At 43.1% G+C, this 27,103-nt stretch overlaps 1 protein-coding gene across 5 annotated transcripts in view; it reads right to left on the reverse strand.

Moving 5' to 3' along the window:
* RAPGEF4 (Rap guanine nucleotide exchange factor 4) overlaps nt 1–27,103 on the reverse strand; it is a 334,349-nt gene that overhangs the window by 243,990 nt on the left and 63,256 nt on the right. For 2 of the 5 annotated variants that reach the window (XM_025274782.3, XM_025274777.3), the window contains exon 4: nt 10,355–10,501. In XM_025274782.3, coding sequence (XP_025130567.2) covers nt 10,355–10,501 — 147 coding nt within the window. Of the gene's footprint in view, nt 1–3,109; nt 3,907–10,354; nt 10,502–20,080; nt 20,239–27,103 lie in introns of those variants that run through there. The other 3 variants (XM_044933735.2, XM_044933734.2, XM_006063020.4) reach the window with 3 other exon arrangements.

Genomic DNA, 27,103 nt, shown 5'->3' on the forward strand with positions numbered 1-27,103 from the left:
GAACTGGGATCTCCTACATTGCAGGCAGATTCTTTACCAGCTGAGCTAAGAGAGAGTGTGTGTGTATAAGTATATACACATATATATAAATAAACATACATAAAATGGTCATCCTGACCAAGGCTGGATGTAATAGGAATGCTCAAATACTCTTGGTGGCAGAATAAAAACCATTGAAAATAAATGTGATCATATTTATCAAGAGCCATAAAAGTTTTCATACCCTTCAACTAGTATTTCTTGTTCTGGGAATTTATCTTAAGTGATTCTCAATGTATAGTCCAGGGACAGATCAGGGATCTAGGAGTTCATGAGTTCAAAACTCTTTTCATAATAACACTAAGATACAATTTGCCTTTTTCACTCTTATCTCTTACAAGATCACAGTGAAATTTTCCAGGAGCTGCATGGTATATGAAGATATCATTATCCTTACAACTAAGAGAATGTGTGCTTGTAGGACTGGAATTTGGCAGTGATTTTGCACCTTCTTCTTGCACTTTTAATAACCAGACCACATAGGCAATGTCTAATCACAAAGCCTCAAACAAATGCCACTCACTCAGTCTCTAAAGTACTGATGGCCATTATCACTTAAATCTGGCAGAAACCCCAGTTTGGAAGAAGAATGTCTGCAAAAGGGAAGGAATAACAGCACTTGGAAAAGTTAACACAGACTAGTAAGGAACCAACATATCATTCAGTCGTAAAGCCTTAGCACAGGGCACAGATGCCTGCCAGGGCCACACAGGAGCAGCGAGCGCAGAGCTGCAGAGTGGATACCTGAGCCCGGTGCTGGAAGACAGGGGTTCTCGGTAGATCCAGCTGGGGGGTTTTAAGGAGCTCTGATGCCTAGCCCCTACCATCTAGAGGCCCTAGTTTCATTGGTCTAGAGATGGCCCATCATGGGAATTTTCTAACAACTCCCAGGAAATACTAACATGGAACTAGTTTTATGAATTACAATTATAAATGATGAAAGAAATAAAAAAGTTCTTGCTTTTCAAGTCACATATTCTGATACTATATCAACTGCTGCCTATACGTTATTCTTTCCATTCACATAATCTGTGGCTGTGCCACCTTGAATATGCAAACCAAAAGACGAGTGGAAGGCGCTAAATTGTTCAACTTATAAGGCACCTAACATTCAACAGTAACTTGGACCATTGCTGTCAGCAAGGCAGGATTTCAGTAAAGGTATATTTATCTTACAAATAGGTGGCCCAGGAAGCCTTCCAAAAAGGCATTCAGCAAACTTGGGTGAAACCAGGAATAGTTCAGAATTTCAGGCCAGAACATTCAACCACATCAAGAGCCTTCAGAAGGTCTGTCTTGCATTTATTGGTTTGAGCTAGACAGCTCAAAACACTGAGGTCAGTGAGAGCAACCGAAGCAAGACTGCAGGAATTTGGAGCTGCCGACTTTGGGGCAGGATTTCCTGCTGCTCTTTCCTCAGTGTCAGACACCCTGCCCTGGTGACTGGGCCCTAACCCCTCCACGGGGGCCTGCAGACTACACAGGAGTGGAATTCGGCCTGATGAGAGTAGGAAAGTCCCATGACCACAGGGCTCCTGACACATAAAGAGCTTAACAGTATCCCCAGCCCACACCACGAGTTCCTTCTGAAAGTCTCAAGCTCTTAAAAGTTCTCCCAACTCACACTGCCTTTGCCTGAGGGACCCATTAAACTTCAGAACAGATTTCTCCAGTGATAACTAAACAACAAACAAAACACAAAGCCAGACATTTGGAAGTATAACGCATGACACCCTCAAGAGAGCAGGCAGACCCCTAAACAAGCTGGGACAAGCAGCCCAGGACGGGAGAAGGCCGGCCAGCGCGACACAAGTGAGGAAGCCCAACCTCTTCTGTGTGGTCAGTCCCTTAGGACAAGGCTGCCTCAAACACTATAATTTGGTTAACTGACCCCAGTCCTTCAGGGAAGCTGAAAAACGGCCTTGTTAGCCACACAAGAATTCACCAGATCTCTTTGTCTTTGGATGAAATGATAGCCTGCGTGGAAATGAATCTCTCCCCTCCCGCCCCCATATACCCTTCAGAACCCTCTATCTTTCCTGTAGTACCTTTCAGTTTGGTATCAGGGTGATTTGTGTTCATGTTTGTCTGTCTTCTATGCTAGATCCTAAGCCAGAAAGACAGATACGGTGCATTTTGTATCTCCCCATGGTGGGAGCCAAGTCTGCTTGCTAAGAATGACAGAAGCTTCTAGAGAAATTCCCAGGAAGCATCAATTAACATTGAGCTGAGCATCTCTTTAGCAAGTATGCAGCCTGACAGGTGAGAGAGAGAAGAGGGGTACTGCTAGGTTAAAGTGTAGGGAGAGGGTGGGGACAAGTTGTCAATAGCATGCTGGCACATGTACAACCAGAGGAAGGATTTCAAAGCCTCTACCAACAGCAACTCCTAGAACACATGAATGTCCACTGCACACTCCTGAAATGAACACCCAAAGGAACACTGGCTAAGAAGGAATGACACTGCTTACGGCACCCTGCCAACAGCCCTACCAGCAACATCTGGGCACTTCTGGCACCTGCCAGCCAAGCCTTGATCTGTTCAGATCCCCTGGTCATCATCTGAGAAACAGTGAGACCACAGCTTTCAGAGCTGGTGGGACTGCAAGTCATCAATAATGTAGCCGAGTTTCCCATAAACACTAAGGACTTCATATCGTCTGAGAGCTGCAGGCATTCAGAGGGTGAAATACCATCACTTTCAATCTGTTTCCTTGCCCCAAATTCATTTTTAATAGATGCCATTCACTAAATACATGTATTTAATATTAATGTGATAAATGTAACTCTGCCTAATTAAGAACAAATATCTTTATCTTCTAGAAACATTTAAGATCATCCGGCTAAATAAACAAATCCTTCACCATCAGAAACACAAGTCACTACTCCCCCCTACCACTCTGTCCCCACAAATAAAGATGAAATCAAATTATGTCAGTGCCATGGTACATATTTAGGTCTGGTGGAACTTCATTAGAAAAGCCAGAGATGTTTTAGAGTATAAAACCAAACTGCAAGCTGCGACATGTAATTATTTCCCCACTAAAGAATAGATAAGAATCCATCCTGACCTTGCAGGGCATGCGTTCTTCTTTTCCTTTTTCTCAGTGTTCTCAGACATCCAGTGAAGAGCTGTCCTTTATCTGGACAGCAAAATGCACCTTCATCGCCGATAATTTCCTGTTAGGATCTGTTACTGTTAAGAGGATCTTGGTCCCGAGAGAGAACCGGGGCTGGTGCTTCTCTGGGAAAGCTCAGGAAGTCTTTTCTGATTGCCTCTGACTGCCTATGTGTATATAGATCTTTTTAACTTTAGTTACCTCCTAGTAACTTCACTCCCTTCCCCTCTGGATCTGAATCATTCTGCCACCCCGTGGAAAGGCTGGCGGACAGAGGAGTGAGAGCCTGGGGCAGACATGAAGCCCTAGTCAGCCGAGCAGGCTTCCGCTCAGTTTAAAAGCAGCAGAACTGTGAGCAGAGAGGCGGGAGAACCAACAGGATGTGTGTGGCTGGAGTTCCTGGCACAAAGTCTTGGCTTTCATGTTTATTTTTGGATGTATTTTTCTTAGTCCTTTGATGCAAATTTCTGGCCTGGGAAGTAACCCTACAGTACAAGCTCAAAGTTGCCAAAAAGTCAGTACAGGCCTCTGACTTGGGAGAAAGCAGGTCACTTGGCTTTTAGGCTCTGGTTAATCCTCAGCTGGGGGTGGGGGAGACCCTGCATATTAACAGGCAGGTCAGGGGCGGCCTACCTGAAGGTGGGTCACAGAATTCAACAGCTATACCGAGTTCAACATCTATGCATTTATTTGAAATATCAGTCTACCTTGAAAGGCTACCATTAATGCAAAAGTAAAACAACCTGAATTTTTTTGCATGCTAAATAAAGCATTAAAACCCACACAAAGGGCTTCTGAGATTTTTATGTTCTAAGATACTATGTTTTAAGTATTGGGCTTTAATTTTTCTGACAGCCCAAGACAGATAGGAACATCAAATCTATTCAAGCTGGAGTGGATGCCTCTGAGAGGTATATTATTCCAATATGGTTTTTAAAGTGCATCAGCAAAGACTAAGCTGCTGTTATTTCCATAATTCCTATTCTCATAGTGGCTTGAAAGATTACTAATGGAAAAGGGCTTTTTCTCTCTGCATAGTCCAAAAGAGGCAGTAAACAGAAATGGCTAAAAAGCTTTTCAGTCCAACAACTGCCAATATATCTGGTAGAATCGAGAAATAAAACACTGAAAATTAGGGAATAGAGACAGATGTAGAAATATTTCTTTGGCGATATTCATAACTCTTAGAAATATTCTTGTTTACAAACTGTATTCTCTTCCTAAGAAAGAAACATGCACATCTCTCTCATTTTCACCATTCCATTTTATATCTCAGAAAGCATAAAAAGTCATCAGCCAATAATATTTACTGAGGCCACAGACATGTATGGGGAATAAACTCTACTGGATCCATCACTGCATCTGAGCAACAGTTCTCTGTGATACTGTAGGTCTTGGTTGGGAGAAGGCAATGGCACCCACTCCAGTACTCTTGCATGGAAAATCCCATGGACAGAGCAGCCTGGTGGGCTGCAGTCCATGGGGTGGCTAGGAGTCGGACACGACTGAGGGACTTAACTTTCACTTTCATGCATTGGAGAAGGAAATGGCAACCCACTCCAGTATTCTTGCCTGGAGAATCCCAGGGACGAGGGAGCCTGGTGGGCTACCGTCTATGGGGTCACACAGAGTCGGACACGACTGAAGCGACTTAGCAGCAACAGCAGGTCTTGGTTAGAATAAAATCACAGAGCTTCTGGGTAACTATTACAGCCAAAAAGCCACTTTTATTGTGGCATGGCTCAGACTACAAATTTAAAATACTGCTTTATTTTTAAATAAAATTAAAATTAAAAAATTAAAATAAGAATTTTAAATAAAATAAAAATTAGTTTCATTGCTGTCTTTAAATGTCAAATAATTTATTCACCAGTATGTATTACTCTGAACATGTTCAAACATAGCTTGCAGTGAAGGAGAGTTTTTGCCCAGAATGATGCTCATGCAGTTGGAACACAGGTGGTAGATCACCAGTACAACTACCTCTCAGTGGCATCTTTTATGAGTCTGATGGAGAGTGACTCCCCAGTCTACTTCTCTGAACATATTGGACTCATATCCTCATTCAAGTCCATGTATTTGGAATATTCCCTGTAAAGATGTCAAAATGCGCTATAAACCTGAAAGCATCTTCATCCAAAACATCAGCCGGAAAGTCAGGAAAAAAATCAAAAAAACCCTTTGTTATTGGTCTAATCGCTGACAACCTTAGACTGTGTGTGCTCAGAAGGAATTCATGGAGTTGGACAGTAAATTGGTATTTATTTATTTCAAGAGCCACCAGCAGTCATAAATACTCATAATCTTGGATCAAGTATTAATAATGGCTTAGAACTCCCAAACCAACACTTAAACTGCTTTGCCATTTAACTGCCTTACCGAGGATATACAATGCCTCTCGAGTCAGAGTTTAAATCACAATTCTCAAGAACTAAAAAATGGTACTTCAACTTTTTAAATTTTATTCTGAAATTCAAAAACATAACTTTCTCCTTTCACTCTTACTTTTCCCCTCCCCCCTCCAAGATGCTATTAAAAAATGAGATGTTTTATAACCTAGTTAATATTTGTATTAAGTTCTAATATCAAAGAAGCATGAAAAAAGAGGGACGTGTTATTGACCAACTCTGAATAAAGCTACTGTAATTCACTTAAGCTAAGAAACTATGACCTGACTTTGAGATGGAGCAACCTAGCGCCCTTGGATATGAACATAAATTGGCAACTGAAGCACAGAAAGAGGAAAGAAAGTAGCTTTCATTAGGGAAGATTGAAAGATTTAAAGACTTCATTAGGAAAGTAGCTATTAGGAAAGATATAGGGTACAAAAGAAGCATCAAGCTGCTACCTCAGTTATATCTTGGGGAATATTTTTTTGATTTTATATATTTGTATAGATGATTGACAGGGAGATGATGATGGACAGGGAAGCCTGGCGTGCTGCAGACCAAGGGGTGGCAAAGAGTCGGACACGACCCTGTGACTGAACTGAACTGATAGATGACTGAGAGAATGCTCTGGTCACATTTATGACAATTTTTTGATGTGAATTTTCTGATTTTTAAATTTTTTATTTTTTAAAACTTTTTATTTTGTGTTGGGGTGTAGACGATTAACAATGTTGTGATAGTTTCAGGGGAACAGTGAAGGGACTCAGCCACACATAAATATGTATCCATTCTCCCACAAACTCCCCTCGCATCCAGGCTGCCATATAACACTGAGCAGAGTTCCATGTGCTGTACAGTAGGACTCTGTTGATTATCCATCTTAAAAACAGCAGTGTGTACACGTCCATCCCAAACTCCCTAACTATTGCTCCCGCACAACATTCTCCCCACTGCCTGGCAACCATAAGTTTGTTCTGAAAGTATGATAATAATTTTTAAAAATACTCTGGGTGCTATCAGTTTGACCTACAACATTAATGACAATATAAAGCAAGAGTATTTGATGAAATTAAGTAGAATTTCAGTTTCTCACACGTAGGTCTCTGAGTGTGCATTTGCTGAGAACTGAGAACACTTGCCTCTGATTAGGAAAGGAAGCAGGATTACCAAGCTCTCTGTTGGCATTAAAGTCCCAACTGTAAGATTTAAAACAGATAATTCACTCAGCCTGTTAAACAGCTTCTTTAGACTGGGCTACCTGTTACTGGTTAGACACCATAATTTCCTAGTTAGAAGGATCTCAGACTCCTGGTCCTTGTCAATTCCTTTGTTGCTCAGTCTCTCAGTCGTGTCTCTTTGTGACCCATGGACTGCAATACGCCAGGTTTCCCTGTCCCTCACTATCTCCCTGAGTTTGTTCAAACTCATGTCCGTTAAGTCAGCGATACCATCCAACCCTCACTGTTTTAAGCGACATCAAAGCCATAGATAAGGAAGGAAGTCTCTGAGAGTGCTTGCCACACGATGGACCCACCATGCCAGTCCTCAAAAGTGAGCAGGCAGATGAGATGAACACGTGACTTTAGACCCATGATTCAGACAATCTAATTTTTACCGTGTGGGAACTAGAGCCTAAGAGTGAGCTTCTTGCCACACTGACAGGAGCAGCAGCATCCAGCTGGCCGTTCTACTGCCTTCTTCCTGCCATTTCATGGTTCAGTGAGGCTTCTCCCTGAATCCTGAAGCTATGTCCTCCTTCACTTTTGATATTTGGCTATCAGATCGAACTCAGACTTCAGCTGGCACTATGAGCTTCAGTTTTAATGTTGCTTACAGATACTATGTACCAGTGTAATGAATGGCTGAATTACCAACTCTGTTATCTGACATAATCAAGGAAAAGGTGTTCTGGTTATTCAATATTTTGCTAGCAGATTAGTGTTACATATGCCATTAATAGATCACCCGAATTCAAATAATAGAAATAGATTTTACTTAACGATAATGATATATTATACTCTGAAATAATATTATTGACTTGTTAGTTTATTTTCTGTCTCCTCCAAGCAGAACAGAAGCCCTGGCCCAGCAAGCAGAAGTTCTGTCGATCTTGCTCACTGCTCTTGCCAGACCTGACACACAGGAGATCCTCATTAAGTGTTTGCTGAATAAGTGAACAGTAGAATAAACAGAAGTTGATCTTTATTCCTCAGAAGGTAATTTAGAGTTTCACAATTTCTTAGGATGACTGTGCACTGTAAATGCACAAGTGTGCCCATGAATAAAGTTCTGATTCACACAGGCAGCCAGATGATGGAGTTCCCTGCCCTTTCACTTCAGTCAGTTAAAATGCTGGAGAAGCACCTAATTTGTACTTTGCACTTGGCTGCATGAACAGGTAAGTAAAGTATCTTCTTAACTTCTTGCTCACCAAGAGGTTCCACATCCCGACCTGTGAAATAAGAGGTCAGACTAAATACTCCCTCCATCCTTTTCAGCTCACTGACAGGGGAGACCAGAATCATGCTGTGAGGTTACAGGTGAAGGGCTGGACCAACTGCATTACAAAATCACGTGGCAAGGTTTGGGATACTAAGGACCACCTTCCACATCAATACCCCCATTTAACAATCTTCCTCTAAGGGAAATCTGCGAAAAACAGCCCACCCTAAAATATATTCAAATACAATCCAACCGAGGGATCAAATGAGTCAAATCAACACATCACTAACAGTGAGGCATCCAGACATTAGGAGCACCTTAATGTACTCAGCATCACCTTTGGCTTCTCCTTGCCAAAACTGTTTGACTTGACCTAGTCAAACCCTCAGCACCAACTTTCATTTTCAGGAAACCCTGGAGTAGAGGTACCAAAAAGATACCATGAGAAAACAATCAGACAAACCTCGAATTTGGAGGAAACTAATCTGGCCTTTTTAACAAGTCAATGCCATAGTGAGACAGAGACAGAGGGAAGCAGTGAGGAGGAGAGAGACTGACTTAGATATAACAATCAAATGTAATGCACGGTTCTTTATTTGAGCCTCGTTTGAAATAAAACAGATATAAAAATACCCATGGGATAAATTTATGGATATTTATGGGGAAATTTCAGCTGTGCACTGGGTATCAGATTAGGATATTATCTTTAGTTTTGTAGGTGAAATAACAGTATTATGGGTATGCAGCAGGATATTCTGATTGTCTGGAGATATATGCTGATGTTTAGGATGAAATGTCATGATGCCTGACATTTATATTAAAGTGGTTCAGCAAAAAAAGATGAAGCCAATATGGCTAAATGTTAATAACTGCTGGACCAAGTGTGAGTGCAGTCTTTCATTGTATTATCCTTTTTGATTTCCTGTATGTTTGAAAATGTTTTAAATAAATTTTGTAGAATGTTCACAGGTAGCAACTTCTCAGGAACTTTTCACAGCACTAGGGCCTCCTAATTAAAATAAATTTTTAATTATTACCCGCACACCATCCTCGACCAACAACTTGAATAAGTCATCACAGATGAAAGCAGTTATAATGACACACACCGCAAGCAGGAGTCATTTTTGTTCTTAAACCAGTCTTCCAAATTTTCTTTTGGAAAGGACTTTTTGGTTTACCTTTCAAAGATCCAAAAAGCAGCTTATTTGCCTCAAGCCTGGGCCCTTTTAATTGACAGAAAACCTTTCCGCACAAACCTCACGCAAACCTACTTTGGCTTTGCCTTCCTAAAACTCGCTTTTGTCTCTGAACTTTACAGAGCAGTTGGAGCGCTTTAATATTTTCTAAGAGGAACATTTCAAACAAGTAACCCTGCAATTTATTCACTACTGCCAAGAATAAAAGTACCAGGTTTCACCACCGGGGCCTTCCAAGGCTTGCAGGACTTTCAAGGCAAAGCATCACTCACTCACCTGCAGGCTTGCTCCCTTAATGCATCTGGCATTTGTTTGGCTCTGGAGGAAGCAATTTGATTACACAAAATTCTTTTTAGATCAAGTTTAAAATCTTAGCCACACTGGGACAAGTGGTAAAGCCTGCCAGCTCGATAGGTTAACACTTGGACATACTGAGCCCAGGACAAAGATAGGGAACAACCCACAGGTAAAAATCAGAAGCTTGAAGAACTGAAAAGGAATAAGCATAAAAGATGAGAGGGCCTAAGTGCTCCATTTGCCACGACTGCATATAAGATTTATTCCCCGTCCTTTTTGTAAATGAGCATGGTACCCTAAGGGATGCTGGTCAGCAGCAGGAAATGCACCAGCCGCCAGGACTGGCTGCTCCAGCCACTGCTGTGACACCCGTGCATTTTAGGCTAGCAGGTAACCAGCCATCTTTATGTCCCTCGTTTCCCATACCTTATTACAGGGCACTTCATTTTTAAAAGCATTTAAATGAAGCAGATGTTAACCCCATTCATCCCACTTTTCCAGGGATCATGTCAATGATGATTTTTAAAATGCCAAAGAAAATGTCAAAGTATTTTGTTCTATGGTTAAGAATACATTTGTGGAATAGGAGGGAGGAAATACATAAAACACTCTATGGTCATTCAAGAAATAATTATCATGTATGTCAAACCACAGGAAATTGAGCAAGCGCTAAATTAACAAATAAGAAAAAGAAGGATGTCTTGTGTCAAAATGCCTTTTTCACTCACTCATTTCAAAAACAAGTTTTGAAAATTAAATTCCATCCACTGGCTGAGAACAGAACACATTAAGGCTTGACTAAATGCCATTATCCACTTGGTACTCCCTTTCTTCTCTGCAACCACGTTAAACAAAGCCGCCCTGAGGCTCACCTCCCATAACGCCTTGAAGTCCTTCTGCTCGATGCGGAGCAGCTCACTGCTCTCCCTGGTAACGATGGTCGCATGGCGTGGAGTGTTGTCCAGAATGGACTCTCCAAAGGCCGTCCCAATTCCCAGAGTGCAGATGGTCACTGCGTCCTGAGAACCCCAAAAACCGGTTGTTAGAAAAGTCGACATCTTATCAGCAGATGAGTTCTTTTCTCAGAAGTGGACAGTTGACCCTTGAACAATGTGGGAGTTAGGGGTGCCAACCCCCTCACGTAGTATTTCTACTACGTGGGAGTATATCATGGTTCCTACACATCAACAGATTCAACCAGCCACACACTCTCTTTTACTGTCGTATTTACTACTGAAAAAACTCTGCTATGAGTGGACCCCCACAGTACAAACTCATCCTGTTCAAAGGTCAACTCATTTCTATACAGTAAAACATTCGGTTCAATTGCACAGTTCAACAAGCTTTGACAAATATATACACCCTGTAGTCATCACCCAAATCAAGACAGAACATTTCTGTCACCACTGTGACTTCCCTCATGCCCCTTTCAAGTCAAGACCATCCTTTCAGAGGCAATTGATCTTCTGATTTCTATCACCATAAAGGAATTTTGCCAGTTTTAGATTTTATGTAAAAGGAACCAGACAATATGCCCTCTTTATTGTCTGGCTTCTTTTGCTCAACATAATGTCTATAAGATTCATCCACGTTGTCGTGTGGAGCAGCTGTTTTTTCCTTGCCCTGTGGACCATTGCATGGATATGCCCCAGTCTGCTTATCCATTCTCCTCCTGGTGGACATTTGGGTTATTTCTGGTTTGGGCATATTATGAATAAAGCTGCTGCCAATCTTGTACATGCCCTTCTTGTGTGCGTGGTTGTCTTTCTATATGACTACTATCGCTGGGTGCCCCAGGTGGCACCGGTAGTAAAGAATCTGCCTGCCAGTACTGGGGGCACAAGAGATGTGGGTTCGATCCTTGGTTTGGGAAGATCCCCTGGAGTAGGAAATGGCCCTCCACTCCGTATTCTTGCCTGGAAAATTTCATGGGCAGGGGAACCTGGTGGGCTACCATCCATGGTGTTGCAAAGAGTCAGACATGACACAGTGACTGAGCATTACTATCTCTAAGAAAATGTGGGAAATTTTTTGAAGATGAACTTGCTTTTTTTCCCCAGTGAGAGAATTCAATTACGGTATTTAAATAAAAAGCCAAAATAGGGATACTGTTATGTCATTCTGTCTTAAAGAGACGAGGAAAATGAAGGTGACCATGGTTGGTTCGTGAGGCCCTAGTACACAGATAGCAAATAACGCACAGCCAGATTCTAGTTGCGACTCTCCGACTACAGATTCCAAGCTTTTTGTATTATGCTGCCTCCCGCAGCCACAACATAGTAAAAACAGCATCCAATGAAGTACAATGCAGGAAGCTTATAAAATGTTCTGAATCAATGATTTAAAAGTTTAAGGTGTGCTACACAAGTAATTTCCTCTCTGCATGCACCATATGTGATAATACTTGGGTTTAATCCTAACTAGTCTCAAGCAATGCAAACCCTTGAAATCACCTGGCTATTCATTTTGCAAGGAATTCTCAACTAAGGTCCATACATATAGGCAATCCTGAGCTAGAAAGCATAGTTTTCCTTTCATGCATCTAATACATGATAACAGGAAAATGTTATTAAGATCAAGTTAGTGACTTTATAATCACATTAGTAGGACAAATGCCCCTATGAATCCAGTTCCTTGAACTATAGCAAACTGCTTCTGCAGATATTACCATATAAAATTGTGTTCAGGAAAAGAAAATCAATGATACCTCCGAAGAGAAAGAGAGAGCAAGGGGAAACAAAAATGGCCTGCTAATAAATTTTCCAGAAAGGCAGCTACAAACAAACTCAGTCAGAAAAATATCCCCAGGACTTAAATATTAATACCCAGCAAGTCAGATACTTCTGAGTAATTTTCAAATTCTAGTAAAAACACAGGATGGATTACGATAAATCACAGACTTTCACAAATTCTCTAGATTATTAGGTTTGTTCGAAGATCCCACTAGCCTACTTCATGTTTAAAAAAATCATCTGAATCTTTCAGAAAGACCTCTTTTAGCCTAATTTATACTCTCCAGTGTAAATATCTGTTTTAAAACCTGTCAGGGATGAACCATACCTATTACTCCTGCCACTATCCATGTAGCTTAATTATCTACGATTATCTACAAAGTATAATGCAAAAGAACTCTGAAGATCTGTTATTTGTGAGCCAGCTATAGATTTTTACAGACTAAGTTGTTTCCTCCATTTCTCACCTCCTATCCCTGACACATGTCATCGTGTGTCACCAAAACAAATACAAAGACACAGGCTTTGGAAGTCCAACTGTGAAAATCACTCACATGAGTCCATCTTCTTGCTAGCGAGCAGCTCTTGTGAGAAAGACAAAAGACTGAACATTTTCTTGGTCTTCCCCAGAGAGTTTAACGCGACCCCTGCCTCCTCCTAAACATAACATGTTTAGCCATGTTAGTGTTGCCAAGCGCTCTCCTCAGCAAAGCCTTGTGCGTCAGGACCTCTGTACAGAGGGGCACCGGCCCCCGTCATTCCATCCAGCACCTTTCCCAGTGTCCCAGGCTCTCCCACCAGGGCTGAGTGTGGGAGCCCACTCGCCTTCATCTCCTCCTCCATCCTCTCACATGTAAGGACAGGGAGTCACAAATACAAGATTCGGTCTTGAAAGCAGGACTGTAAAACCTCACCTGAAACAAGGGCGGCTTGCAAATTCAAACTCGACTTTCAGCAGACTAAGTATGCTCAGGACCAATTTACTCAGAAATCTGAATGGACTGGGGAAGTGTGGATTGGGCACTGGGAAAGCTGGGCACAGGGAAGAAGTCCTGAGAAGAACATTTTCACCCTAAAGATGAATCACTGTCTCTGCAGACCCTGAGGGTCAGGCCTTGTTTACATCTGAATTCCAGGCAGGGACCTGCAATGTGCTTAGAAAATAATTATCAAATAAAGACATTTACGTTCCAATGTTCTCAATGCAGCAGAACCGATATGCATTGCTCAGTATGTACACTCAAAGGCAGGATAGATGAGAGCCACGTGAATGTGAGTCAGCCAGGCAAACACACTCTTATTTTGGTCCACCCCCCAGCTCACCAGATCCCTGGAGGTCAGAGTTCCAAGCCTGAAATCCTGTAGAGAAGCTAAATGCAAGCCTTTGCCTGCGGCTGCAAGTGTCCACTTCTGAATGTAATACTACCATTCCTTTAAACTCACACATCCACTGGAGATCTGTTCATGTCTCTCTACTTATTAAATAGGGACTGTTGAGACTTTTATTTTATGCTCATTTGCAAATTAATGTTCAGAAAGGTTACCGAAAGGAAATATATACAGTGACAGAGACTGAAGAAAGCAATCAGCACAAACTGTGAAACATCAACAGTGAGGAAATGTCCCATTTTATATTAAGATGGCCATTTATTTTGAGGATTTTCAAACATGAAATGAAGATTTAAACACTGGAGTGTTTTCAAGGATGAAGGTGGGTTTAGCAGATGCTGCTGGAGTCCTGCCAGATTCTCCCCACCCATTTTCCCCACTCTAGCCCCACCCTCGGAAGCATCCATAGGTTTCTGGACAGTTTCCGCACATACCTGCACTTTCCCTTTTCATCTGCATTGCTCTGCTTAAGGGCAGAGTGCTGGACAGTTAAAGCTTGTTGGGTGCATCTTCCAAAGAGGCAAGACAGTAGGAAGACAAATACCCCAGCTTCTACCTGACACAATTTGTTAGACGGTTCCTGGAAAGAGTGAGCCCAGCTGCCCACAGCTGAACTCCTCAACTACACATTTTTATTGGCATTCCTCATTCCTTGTCTGAATTCCCCTACTTCCTTACACTTCCTGGGGTGTCCTCCATAAAACCCACTGCAGCCAAATCCTTGTCTCCAGATAGGCTTCTGGATAAACATGAGATTGGATTAGCTAAACCAATCTTGACCTGTGAGTCCCAAGTTACACTGAGACCTCTGGAGAGGTACTGGGCCAAAGCTGCATCCCCAAAGAGATTCTGTAAGAGCAGCAGAGGCCAGCTTATCACTGACTACTTTGCATCAGACACACCCGAAGAGCAATATCCCTTGGGCGTCACCTGGGAAGACCTCATTGTGTTTCCCGTAGAGGATACAGGGTCTCTGAGCCCAGTCCTACTAGTATGTAACTAGTATGTAACTATGTAACTAGTGGTGATGGGCTCTCAGAAAAAGAATTAACTGTGGCATGATACTGAGACGATCGGAGGGTTTCTCCCTATCTGACCTAGCTCTCTCTCATCTATCATTCCACTAGATCAGTCCTTCTCCTACCTTCCAAACACTTAATGACCCACTCACCCTGAACAGTACTAATCTCCCGTGCATCCTGTATGCATGTGGATCTCCACGTGTGTGGCTGGAACACTATGCACCATGCACTGCCCCAGGCGTCTTGACTATGATGTCTCATGAATTCTTCGCAACAGTTAAAGGAGATAATTTAAGTGCTCTGCACCATGGCTGATTCAAAAGAAACGCTGAATAAAGCTATTCTTACTGATGATAGTTTTAAATACTTCACAATACTGTAAAGCAATCAATCAATTAAAAATAAAAAAAGAACCTCTTTCCAAGCTCAGTGGGAAAATTAATTAATTTTGATTAAGTATTAATTTTAGCCATACAGGTTCTTTTTTCAACCAGCCAGTTGATAGATTTATTGACTACCTAATCATTCCAAATCACCAGGAAAATACAAAACATTTGGCATTGCTCCCCCTCTCACCTTCTGGCCCCAATACTGGGGCTCACTTGACCCTCTCCTAGAGGATGCAATCCATTCAGCTCTTCTCTTTCTCATCAGGAGAAACGGAGGCAATCAAAGCCAGAACTGAGAAGCGTGTCTGCATTACTGCTTTTCCCACTCTGATCACCAGGTGCCCCATTCTAACGGAGTTCCTATTTCAGTTGGAGAAACTGGGTTTCTGTCTTTCTGCATCTGTCCTGACAGCCTACCTGGTATCCTAATTCTTCTCAAAGTGGTAGACTGCCTTGTTGACAGCACTTCCTGGCATCCTTCCGACACCCGGCCTGTTCATCAGCCGGCCTGGCCACCCACCTCCATCACGGAGCCTGTTTCCTGCCTCCCTGTCCAGCACCCAGCCCTATCCATCGCGTTAAACGGCCTGCCTCAATCCTTCACCAAGCTGACCTGGGGGCTGTGCTGCTTCCATTGCTGGCTTCCTACCTCCTGACCAGCACTGCCTGCACACGCCTCTAGATGGCGCCCACCGTCATCTAGAAGAGGAGGTTCTACCCACTCCTGCCCAGCAAGGCACCAACTGAAGTCATGAACAGTGTCTTGGACTGCTGTGTTTCAGCCGGAGAGGGAAATCGCGACCCACTCCAGTGTTCTTGCCTAGAGAATCCCTTGGACAGAGGAGCCCGGTGGTCTGCCGTCCATAGGGTCGCACAGAGTCAGACAGGACTGAAACGACTTAGCAGCAGCAGCAGCAGCATGTGTTTCAGCAGAATAGGTGGGGTCTGGTTATCTTCACTCATAAAAGTTGGTGTTAGGTGAGTTACCAAAGATGTCAACAATCTGGCCCGGGGGGGCGGGGAGGCAGGGAGCATCAGGCATAGAAAGGGTTGGGCAGAGTGAGGGTAGGAATCCCTTGGAGGCAGCAGAGGGAGAAGACGGTGCACCTTGCAGACCTGATTCCAAACTCACTTCTGTCAGTTACTAGTCCTGGGCTTCAGGCAGAATGCTCCCAGGAGCCTCAGTATTTTTATTTGCAAAATGGTGCAATCTTTCTCACAAGATTAGTAGTAGAATTCAATATACATAATAGATAGTCCTACATGGTTCCTGGCACAGGTGCTCCACCAAAAAAAAAAAAAAAGGAAAATATTATTTCTGACTTAACCTATACATGTATATCCATATGGCTATCTACATTTCTAAAGCAAGTTATGTTTTTCTACTACTGAAGTAACAAAAAATCTCTTATTCATTTTGTGTTAATCTCCAATTAATGATGGCTTTTTCAATGCTTAAATTCCAAGTTTCTCTGTCCCCCAATCTGGATGTCAAGTGGTTTGAATGATCTGCAAAACACTTCAGCTCTCTGGGGGAGCATGTATTCAAAGGAACCCTTCTGACGAATCCTGCTGTAAATCAGAGAATGCTTTTGTATTGCAACTAATCACCCCTGTATTTATCTGCTTTGTATGTCTGGACGATGGTATACTAGGTTTTCTTAAAGTAGGCATTCTCATATGAGGCATTTTGTTTGTTTCATTACAAACATAGCTACATAGCTACAGTATGAACATAGGAATGGTGTTAAGAAACACCATGGTTATGTGTCACTGGAATTCAAGCTAATACACATGGACCTTGCAAATGATATTTATAAGCAGCCACAGAAATTCAATTTACACAAGTTAGACATTCTGATGAAATTTAAAATAAAATAGAAGGATTTTCTGTGGTAAGTACGATTTTGGACTCTCCTGTAATTTTAAAGAGTATCAGTTATTTTATTATGTATGCATTGCATACATGCTCAGTTACTCAGTTGTGTCTGACTCTCTGCAACCCCACGGACTGTAGCTCACCAGGTTCCTCTGTCCATGAAATTTTCCAGGCAAGAATACTGGTGCAGGTTGCCATTTCCTCCTTCAGGGGATCTTACCAATGCAGGGCTTGAACCAAGTCTCCTACATCAGCAGGCAAATTCTTTACCACTGAGCCACCTAGGAAGCCCATCTTATTTTGTGTATTTAACCCAATTCCTTATTAATGGCTCGAGAAGAGTTAATTGTCTTACCACATATTTATTGCTTTGGATACTTGTTGGGTTCATGGCAAGGAACAAACTGGTCCTTAAAGTTTGTAGACCCTGAAATAAATTTTTACAAAGCAAATACTTTTACATATTTTAGACCTATAGGCAATACTTGCCATTAAGTTTGGTTGTGCTGGGTTTGTTTCATGAGTTTGAATTTAGTCTTGAATTTAAGGAGTACTCCAAGTCCTTTTAGAAAATAAAAATTTAATGGAACCTAATCTCTGAATTTGTCAAGACATTAGAGTGTACATGCAGTCTAAAGGATTTACTACCAAGCAGGAAGGCAAAATACTTCTAAGACAAATGAGCTTTTCTTCCTGACAAACAGCCAAGACAAGTTCTTCCCTGGAATCAGCATTAGACACAGCTTAACAAGATCAGGCAAGCTGGCTGCAGGAAGGTTCGATGAGACGGCCCAGTATTAGCATCTGATAACTGAATCAGGGAGCCCAGCCTCGTCTCGGGGCAGCAAGTCTGTCTTGCACCACGGCTCTCTCTTGCCTCTGCCTACACCAAGGATTACATGGCAACAAAACTCAGCCCAGGACGCCAAGGTCCCAGGCAGGATGCTAAACAAACTCTAATCAGGTCCCAACAAAGAGAGTGACCTGAGCATAGACAAATATTAAGATTACAAGCAACTACTGTGGACAAGGCACCTTTCAGGTTTTACTGGCTTGAGACATGGGTTCAGAGAAGGCTTCCTGATGATAGCGATGTCTGAAAATAATGGATCAAAATAATGTATTAAGGAATCTGGCAAAAACAGAAAGAAGGGGAAAGATAAAGCAACAAGACAGAGAAACATGCCTGTCCTCCAAATTTTACAAATATGCAACACTTAAAAACATCTTTAAAACAAAGAGGGTTTAAAAAAAAAAACCAAACCAAAAAAAACCCACATTTTACTTTGGGGGGGAAATCAGTAAGAGATCATTTTCCAAAACTTGGCACAGAACTTTATAGGTGGAGGAGAGGATGAATAAAGTGACGACCAAGGCAAAACACAGCCCCATTCTCTGATCCCATGAAATGGCTGAACACCACTGTTAAACTTCTTGCTATTTCAAATACAATGCGCATTTCCTGCTTTTTCTATTCTAGCACTGCCCTCCTGTGGTAAAATGGCAACATTGCAACCTACAGCATTCTACTTTAGCCAATCACCTTTTCCTTAAAAATAGTAAGAAAAAAATCATGGAACCCCTGCTCTTGGTCAAGCTTCATACTGAGTGCTTTATACACATTAACTTATTTAAGATAGGAACAAGTATCTGCAATTTACACATACTCTAACTTGCTTGTGGTCACATAGTAATTAAGTAGCTCTGAGAATTTCAAAAGATTTACATGATTGTGCATTGCATTAGGTAAATATTAACATTTTAAATAAACATCTGTTACAGAAATATAGATAGGAGTTATATTAATTACTAAACCATCCTATTCCCTATTTTGCAGTGTATACTTCTATTTGCTCTGCAGCCATCAGAAATCCTTTCATGTGACTGGGGAAATGTTATACTTTTTTGGTGTAAAGATTAGTTTAACCTTCTTTATGTTTAGATTTTAAATACTTACCAAAGCAAGATTAAAATAGTTACCATACCACTTACAAAATCTGCAGAAAATAGCAGGACCTTGTCTCTCCTCTCCCACTCACACGAAGTGGATATTGTCTGAGATAATGAGCTTTATAAAACTATTGTTTTAAAGCTTAATATTTGTTTATAACCTGTTCTAATGCTCACTTCTAACCTGAAATCTACCTAAATATTAATGAGGAATAGTCCACCCACAGTATTATTCATTCTAATAGGAATGTAAATCTCTGGCTTTTAGCCCATTAAGTTAAATAGGCACTGGAGACAGGCAGGCTGTTGAGCACACGAGTTCAGCTGTGGATATCCGAAGGCCCGCAGGTCCTGCTTAGACTTAGGTAAGAGACCAAGAGCGGGGGCAGGTCTTGCTGGGAACTGAAGGGTTTATCCTTGACAGAACCTGGGATGCCGAGTAGAAATCTACATGAGCATGAGCCAAGTTGGGACTCTCTGGTCTGGGATGGGGAAGTGGTCTACAGGCAGGGCCTCTTGCTGGGCGTTCTCAGTTTCATGGGGTAAGACAGAGTGACCAGACAGGAGAATGTCTGAGAAGCTGGGAGAGATGCCTCCGACAACTGCTCAGGGACACGGGGTAGAAGTACTTCCAAGGTAGGTTTTGTTTTATGGAGCAGTGGAGTCAATATAAATGATATCAATTGATATAGTTGATAGGAAGGCATTTCCAAGGATGGTAGACTCTAAAAAGTTCTCCATAGTTATAGGACCAGGATAATCCATGTATTTCCCAAAGTTCTTACCCGCACACAGCTTCACAGCTGTAACATAAGAAATAAAAGCACCATGAGACCAGTTCTTCAGGGAGGCTCTCAGGGAGGTAAGGCCACATCCCTCTCTGTATCCAGAGCTTGGGGTTTCTCCCCTCCAGTCCACGCTTGAGGCCTTGGACTGGGAGAAGGCAAGGAAGCAGAATAGAGCACTGGCCTTACTGCATGAGAGCAGAGAAGCTGGTTCCAGCCAATTCTCAGCAGGATTCTGTATGCTCATCTGCCGGTCCCGAGCTAGGAGCGTACCCACAGGGTGAGGCTGCTGTCAGTAGACAAGGTCCTGCCTCCCCAGCTGGCAAAGAGTGTTTCTAAACTGACTGGCAAGTGTTTTGCTGGGCTGACCCCAAGCAAAACTGGGAGGTGAGCCCAGTAGCTTTCCCCTCCCCCCTCCCCCCTCCCCTACAAGGAAAGGGCCTGAAGTTTACCTTACTACTCACTGAACGTTTGTGTTTTCATCCTTCTCCCAAATGAGGAATCAGTGGCTTTCTTTGTTATAATGCTGGCCATCAGTGTGATCCAAGGGGGTGGAGAAAGATCCACCATCCTGTTGATCACCACGCATCCTGGCATCCTGGCAGTATCCGGGAGCATGCGCCCTTTGTATCTGTAGCCCCTCCCCTACGCCCAGGTAGCTGGATGCACCGCACGTGTGATTAATGTTAAGTGAGGTACCAGCAGAGCACTGGATTAGGCAAGGAAGTCAGGTGATTTCCAGCTCTACAGGTTACTACTGTGTCATCCTGGGTGGGCAACTCACTCACCTGTGTCTTAGCAAGATGCAGCACAGCTGGGTCAACCTAACAGGGCAGCTCAAATGAAAGAGGGCAAGTGAAATGCTTTGCAAAGGATGAGATTTAATACTACTCTGCTCAGAGGGTATCACCAATGAGAAATAAGCATGACCCTCCATGTGGGGTCCAAAAAATTCAAGGAGGATCTGTCAAACCAATCATATGGAGAGCGAGAAGTATGTTTTCTTACCCTAGGGAGCAGAAAAGCTTAATATAAAGGGTGATGGGAAGGGAGAAAAAGTAATATATTGAGACAGGCAGGAAGGTAATATGAATTTATGAGCCAAAGATAATATATTTCTGCTCTGTGTGTTCTTGAAAGTTATATCTTCGTATCATGTAGAAGAAAAAGGGTGATTTTTTTCAGAAAAATTCAATGAATAATACCTAATAAATGTATAATATGAAAATACTGTACCAGAATCTGTGATGCATTTTCTTCCATGTTCCTTATTTCAAGCAGTGGCATCACCACCCACCTCTTCATCCAAGTCAGGCTCCTCCCTTTCTCTCAACACCCCCCCATCCCATCAACACCAATTATACCCGTTTCACCTCTACTTTGTATATACCACACCTAAATCTCCCTCCCTGATCACCCCTACTTCTCAATCCCACCTTCCAACTTAGAAACCCTTTAAGGGGATGGGCCATGCTCATTTCACTGTTTGTCTTTGGGTCTAAAGCAGGTGTTCCCCAACTGTAGGCCTTGGCGGGCGGTGGGGGGCGGGGGGGGGCAGGAGTGCAAACAGTTGAAAGGAGGGGCTTGGAGGTGAGGCATGGAGCTCTGAGCTGGAATCCTAAATGCAGGACGGTGGCTGCAGGAGCTTCAGGGGAAAAGCTGCTCCTCCCCACATCGTTCCTAAATGGCTCAACCCTCACTCCATCCCTTCCCTCTCACATCCTCTGGATGGCACCTGTACAAGCACAATGGTCAAGAACTTGAGGCCTAGAATCACAACAACCTAATGGAAGAAAAGCCACGACAAACCTAGACAGCATATTTAAAAGGAGGAACATTACTTTGCCGACAAAGGTCAATATAGTCAAAGCTATGGTTTTTCCAGTAGTCATGAGAGTTGGACTATAAAGCTGAGTGCTGAAGAACTGACGCTTTTGAACTGTGGTGTTGGAGAAGACTCTTGAGAGCCCCTTGGACTGCAAGGAGATCCAACCAGTCCATCCTAAAGGAGATCAGTCCTGAATATTCATTGGAAGAACTGATGCTGAAGCTGAAATTCTAATACTCTGGCCAGCTGATGCAAAGAACGGACTCATAGGAAAAGACCCTGATGCTGGGAAAAATTGATGGCAGGAGGAGAAGGGGATGACAGAGAATGAGATGGCTGGATGGCATCACCGACTCGATGGACGTGAATTTGAGCATGCTCTGGGAGTTGGTGATGAATAGGGAAGCCTGGCGTGCTGCAGTCCATGGGGTCGCAAAGAGTCAGACACGACTGAGCAACTGAACTAAACTGAATGGCTGTGTGCCCTGGGGCAAGTTATTGAGCATCTGTGAAATGAGACTAATCATAGCACTGAATGGGGGAGGGTGATGTAGGGTGTAGCCAGTGAAATAAAGCTTGAGAAGTGCTTTGCATAAAGCCGCTCATAGTGAGCGCTCTAACACCAGTAGCCATTCCAGCCCTCAGCTCACCATTCTGGCTCAGATAAAACCCCAGCGAGGAGCCGAAACTCAGAGGTTAAGTTTGGAAGTTTATCTCCACCATCTCCTCTGACTCCTGACTCTCGGATGAGAAGAGAGGCATGCAGGGCAGGGTGAGACTTGAGGCGAGTAAGTGGAGGGCAGGCTAGCAAGAAACGCTGCTCTACCCACTTTTAAAGATTTGAGTCTTTGCTGTTAACTCACTTCTCTTTCCTTAATTCTCTCTTAGTCTCTTTAAATTTTTCTTCTTTTTCTTTTTCAGCCCCCACCCACCTTTTATTTGTGTATGAGAAGCAAGAAGAATGTGAAATTGGGAGTGTGTCTGACAGAAATTCAAATCTTAATTTAGCCATGTACATTTGTGTGGCCCTGGGGCTTCCCTGGTGGCTTAGAGGGTAAAGTGTCTTCCTGCAATGCAGGAGACCCGGGTTCATCCCTGGGTTGGGAAGATCCCCTGGAGAAGGAAATGGCAACCCAATCCAGTACTCTTGCCTGGAAAATCCCATGGACAGAGGAGCCTTGTAGGCTACAGTCTATGGGGTCACAAGGAGTTGGACACAACTGAGCAACCACACGTTTGGGAATGTTATACCTAAGGTCCCTGAGCCTTGTTTTCAAGCTCCTGTAAAACAGGGCATAAAAGATGAAGTCAATGAGTACCCAGGGGACCCCAGCACAGTGTGGCACATGAAGGCAATGGGCAGTGCCGGTACTGGTCTCCGGGAATTCCAGGTCTCTTCTGGCTTCTCCTCCCATGGCCCATTGCCCAAACCCGTTTTGCCCCCTACGATAGGGGCATATGATAATTAATTTTATGTGTCAACTTAGTTAGACTATGGTGTCCAGTTGTTTAGTCAAATAGCCTAGATTCTGAGGTAAAAGTATTTTTTAGGTGTGATTAACATTTACAAGCAGCACTGTAAAACAGATTACCCTCCATAACATGAGTGGGCCTCACCCAATCAGTTGAAGGTCTTAAAAGCCAATGTCTCCCTTGAGGTTTCCCAAAGATGGAATTCTGCTTCCAGAATGCAACATAGAAATTCTATCTGAATTTCCAACTTAAGATTAAAGTCTGTAAAGTCTGCATCATCTGCTTTCACCTGAATTTCAGCCTGCCAGCTTGCCCTGAGGATTTCCAACTTGGCAGTGCCCACAATCACATAAGCCAAGTTCTTAAAGGAAATGTCTACTATCTATATATCTATCTATTACCTGTTGATACTGGTTATCTGGAGAACCCTGACTTATACAGGGTACCACTCTGATTGGCTAACCCACTGCCTTGATTTGGCCACATCACTATTGAGAAGAGACCTAGAGTCCATTACAAGGCCAGAGCAGATAACAATGACCTTTTTGTCTTTTGAGTAACTTGCCATGAGAGAAGTGTCAGCCATCTCACTCATTCTCCTCAGCTCCTTCCTCTCATGTGGTTGGAATTCTATCTTGTCCATCAGAGCTGGCTGGAAGGCTGGGTCCTCTGTTTATTTCTCCAGAGGGTTGGAGGCTATAGAGGTCAATGTGTCTTCTCTTCCTTATTTCTTAGGGACTCTACAAATCAATTCAGAAAACTCTGGCTGGGACTGTGGTTGGATTCTGTGAAGTACACAGAAGAATAAGCAATAAGCCAGCTTTGGTATAAAGCTAATATGAGAATATGAGAAGACTAAGCCCAGCTTCATGCCAAACAGAAGAGAAAAAAGTGGAACCAGTGACAGATTTTATTTTCTTGGGCTCCAAAATCACTGCAGACAGTGATTGAAGCCACAAAATTTAAAGACTATTGCTCCTTAGAAGAAAATCTATAACAAACCTTAGACAGAATATTAAAAACCAAAGACATCACTTTGCTGACAAAGATTTGTGTAGTCAAATCTATGTTTTTTTTTCAGTAGTCATGTACAGATGTGAGAGTTGGACCATAAAGAAGGCTGAATGCCAAAGAACTGATGCTACCGAATTGTGGTGCTGGAGAAGATTCTTAAGAGTCCCTTGGACTACAGATCAAATTGGGATCAAACCAGTCAGTCCTAAAGGAAATAAACCCTGAATATTCATTGGAAGGACTGATGCTGAAGCTGAAGTTCCAATTCTTTGCCCACCTGATGCGAAGAGCCAACTCACTGGAAAAGACCCTGATGCTGGGAAAAATTGAAGGCAAAAGGAGAAGGGGGCGACAGAGGATGAGATAGATAGCATCACCAACTCAATGGACGTGAGTTTGAGCGAACTCTGGGAGATAATGAAGAACAAGGAAGCCTGGTGTGCTGCAGTCCATGGGCTCACAAAGAGTTGGACACAACTTAGTGACCGAACAACAACAAAGCCCAACTTAGGAAAGTTCTCTTCACTGGGGCTGAGGTCAAAGCCATAGCTAGAATCTAAAGTTAAAGTTTACTAAATTTTTTTTAAAATCCACAGCTGTTGCTCAGCTATTCTTGGCAAGCACCCCACACTGAGAAATAACTGGTCAAGGGCAACACTCTGGCAGCCCCTGGCCAAATACTATAATCTCTTGCCACCTTAGCATCTGAGGTGTCAGCACATTGCTGCTGATGATCTTTATCTTCCCTTAAGAACACTTCCTCTGCCTTTTCAAATTCTTCTTTCCTCATCTCTCTTCCCTGCTTTTCTTTCCTTCTCACTTTTCTCCTTCCTAATTTTCATCTTCCTTCCTTTTCCTCTTTCCTCACCTTTCTTTATTCAGCTTTTCTGAATCACCATCATTACTCATTAAGAACCATACAGAGGAGGAAGGAAGATCGTCCTTTTCTAGGCCCTGTCCCCTCCGCACATCCATGCAGGTAAGAGCAGGTGAAGGTTAGCATCAGAAGCAACTCTGAGCAAAAAGGTCTGGAGGGGACCCACCTTGGCAGCAGTCTGCAGGCAGAAGGTATGCAGAAGTACAGGGCATGAGAAGATCTGAAAGGATGAGAAACAGCCAAGAGAGAGGGAATTGCTTCATCATATATCTTCTGAGTCAAACAGTACAGAGTGCTGGCTAAGAGCATATGTTCAAATGCCTAACTGCTTATTCATCTTGGTCCCCCTAATTTCTAGATATGTTAGTTGAAACTAGTGAGTTTGCCACTCAAAGACTTGGTTTCCTCATTTGTAAAATGAAACAGTAATGTGACCCACCTCACAGGGTTAAAGGAGCAAGTAAATACAGTTAAGTGCTTGAACACTGCCTGCTGCTGCTGCTGCTAAGTCACTTCAGTCGTGTTCGACTCTGTGCGGCCCCACAGACAGCAGCCCACCAGGCTCCCCCGTCCCTGGGATTCTCCAGGCAAGAACACTGGAGTGGGTTGCCATTTGCTTCTCCAATGCATGAAAGTGAAAAGTGAAAGTGAAGTCACTCAGTCATGTCCGACTCAGTGATCCCATGGACTGCAGCCCACCGGGCTCCTCCATCCATGGGATTTTCCAGGCAAGAGTACTGGAGTGGGGTGCCATTGCCTTCTCTGAGAACATTGCCTAGCACATAACAAATATCCAAGAACTGCTAGCTGTTCTCAGTCCCACTGGAAAACTGAGGCAACTTATAAGAATCAAAACTCACCTCCTGCTTTGGGCCACTCTGAAATTCAAGAGGGACCTGGCCCTGCAAGAGAGGGCAGGAGGACAGTACCATCGAGGCTGGCAGGCACAGATTCCAGGCAGTTCCTCGTGGAACTTTTGATGCATGGATGCACTGAAAAGGTATCCTCTCAGGTGGGGAGGACTTGGGTACTGGCCTGAGACCCTAACCCTCCATGACAATGGGTAGAACATAGGCTACCGTACTCCAAACTCCAAATGTCCACTAACCAACAATCCACTTGTTAGATGATAACTGCCCATGACTCCAAAATACACACAAATTCCTACAAAGTTAAACCTCAAATGGAGTATGTCATAGATGTTTCTCACAGTTGAAGTGTGCCACATGTGGAAAAGGCTTAGAAGCACTATCTTAAACATGGTATTTGGCTGGAGATTATTTGTCCCTTTAATTCCTTGACCTTTCTTGATATTTCTTTCCAATTTTGTAGTTAGCTGATTCTCTTCCTTCAGTTTTTATCTGAATTCTGATACATATGAATATAAGACTCAGAACATTTTTATACCGAAGCTGGACGACAGCCTCTAGAGGGGTGTCCTTTTGAGACCAGAGGTTCTTGGCTCTACATAGGAAGGTTCTGTACATATAGGCCATGTGGAATAATGATGGCGAAAGGGTCACTGCAGATGTGAAAGGAGAATCTAGGACCCATTTCAAACTCACAAATATGATGGAGGAGGCAGCAAGAATATGAGTTTTATCTACTAGGACACCATGCTCCTCAGAGGTGACTAATGAAGAAAAAGTAAGCCCATGTTTCTTGGCCCTCCGCATTCAACGAGATGAGGTAGAGAAATAGTGAGCGGTATTCGGGAGACTGCCTTGACCACGTTTCCCACATTGCTGGAGCTCACGAAAGGCTGATAAAAGGGGCTTCCCTGGTGGCTCAGTGGTAAAGAGTCTGCCTGCCAATGAAATAGACACAAGTTTAATTCCTGATCCGGAAAGACCCCTCACGCCACAGAGCAATGAAGCCCATGGCATGCATCACGGATATTGAGCCCGTGCTCTAGAGCCCAGCAACCGCAACTACTGAGGCCATGTGCCCTGGAGCCTGTGCTCTGCAACAGGAGAAGCCACTGCCATGAGAAGCCTGAAACCACAGCAGAGAGCAGCCCCTGCTCGCCCCAACTAGAGACAAGCCCACACTGCAACGAAGACCCAGCACAGCCAAAAATAAATAAAAAATTTTTGAAGCTGACAAGGGGGTCACTTTTAGGACAGAGAAAAGTCAGGAAACCAGATTCAGGAGGATCTAAGGAGGAACCTAGGAAGACTTGCTTCTCTTTCCCCTTTGCTCACGTTTCACCTTACACGATGGCAGTTTCCCACTGCTGTGGACTTGTTTGCATTTTTCTAACAGACAGCAGGCTCCTGGAGG

Source organism: Bubalus bubalis, chromosome 2, assembly GCF_019923935.1.
Source record: "Bubalus bubalis isolate 160015118507 breed Murrah chromosome 2, NDDB_SH_1, whole genome shotgun sequence".
NCBI lineage: Eukaryota > Metazoa > Chordata > Mammalia > Artiodactyla > Bovidae > Bubalus > Bubalus bubalis.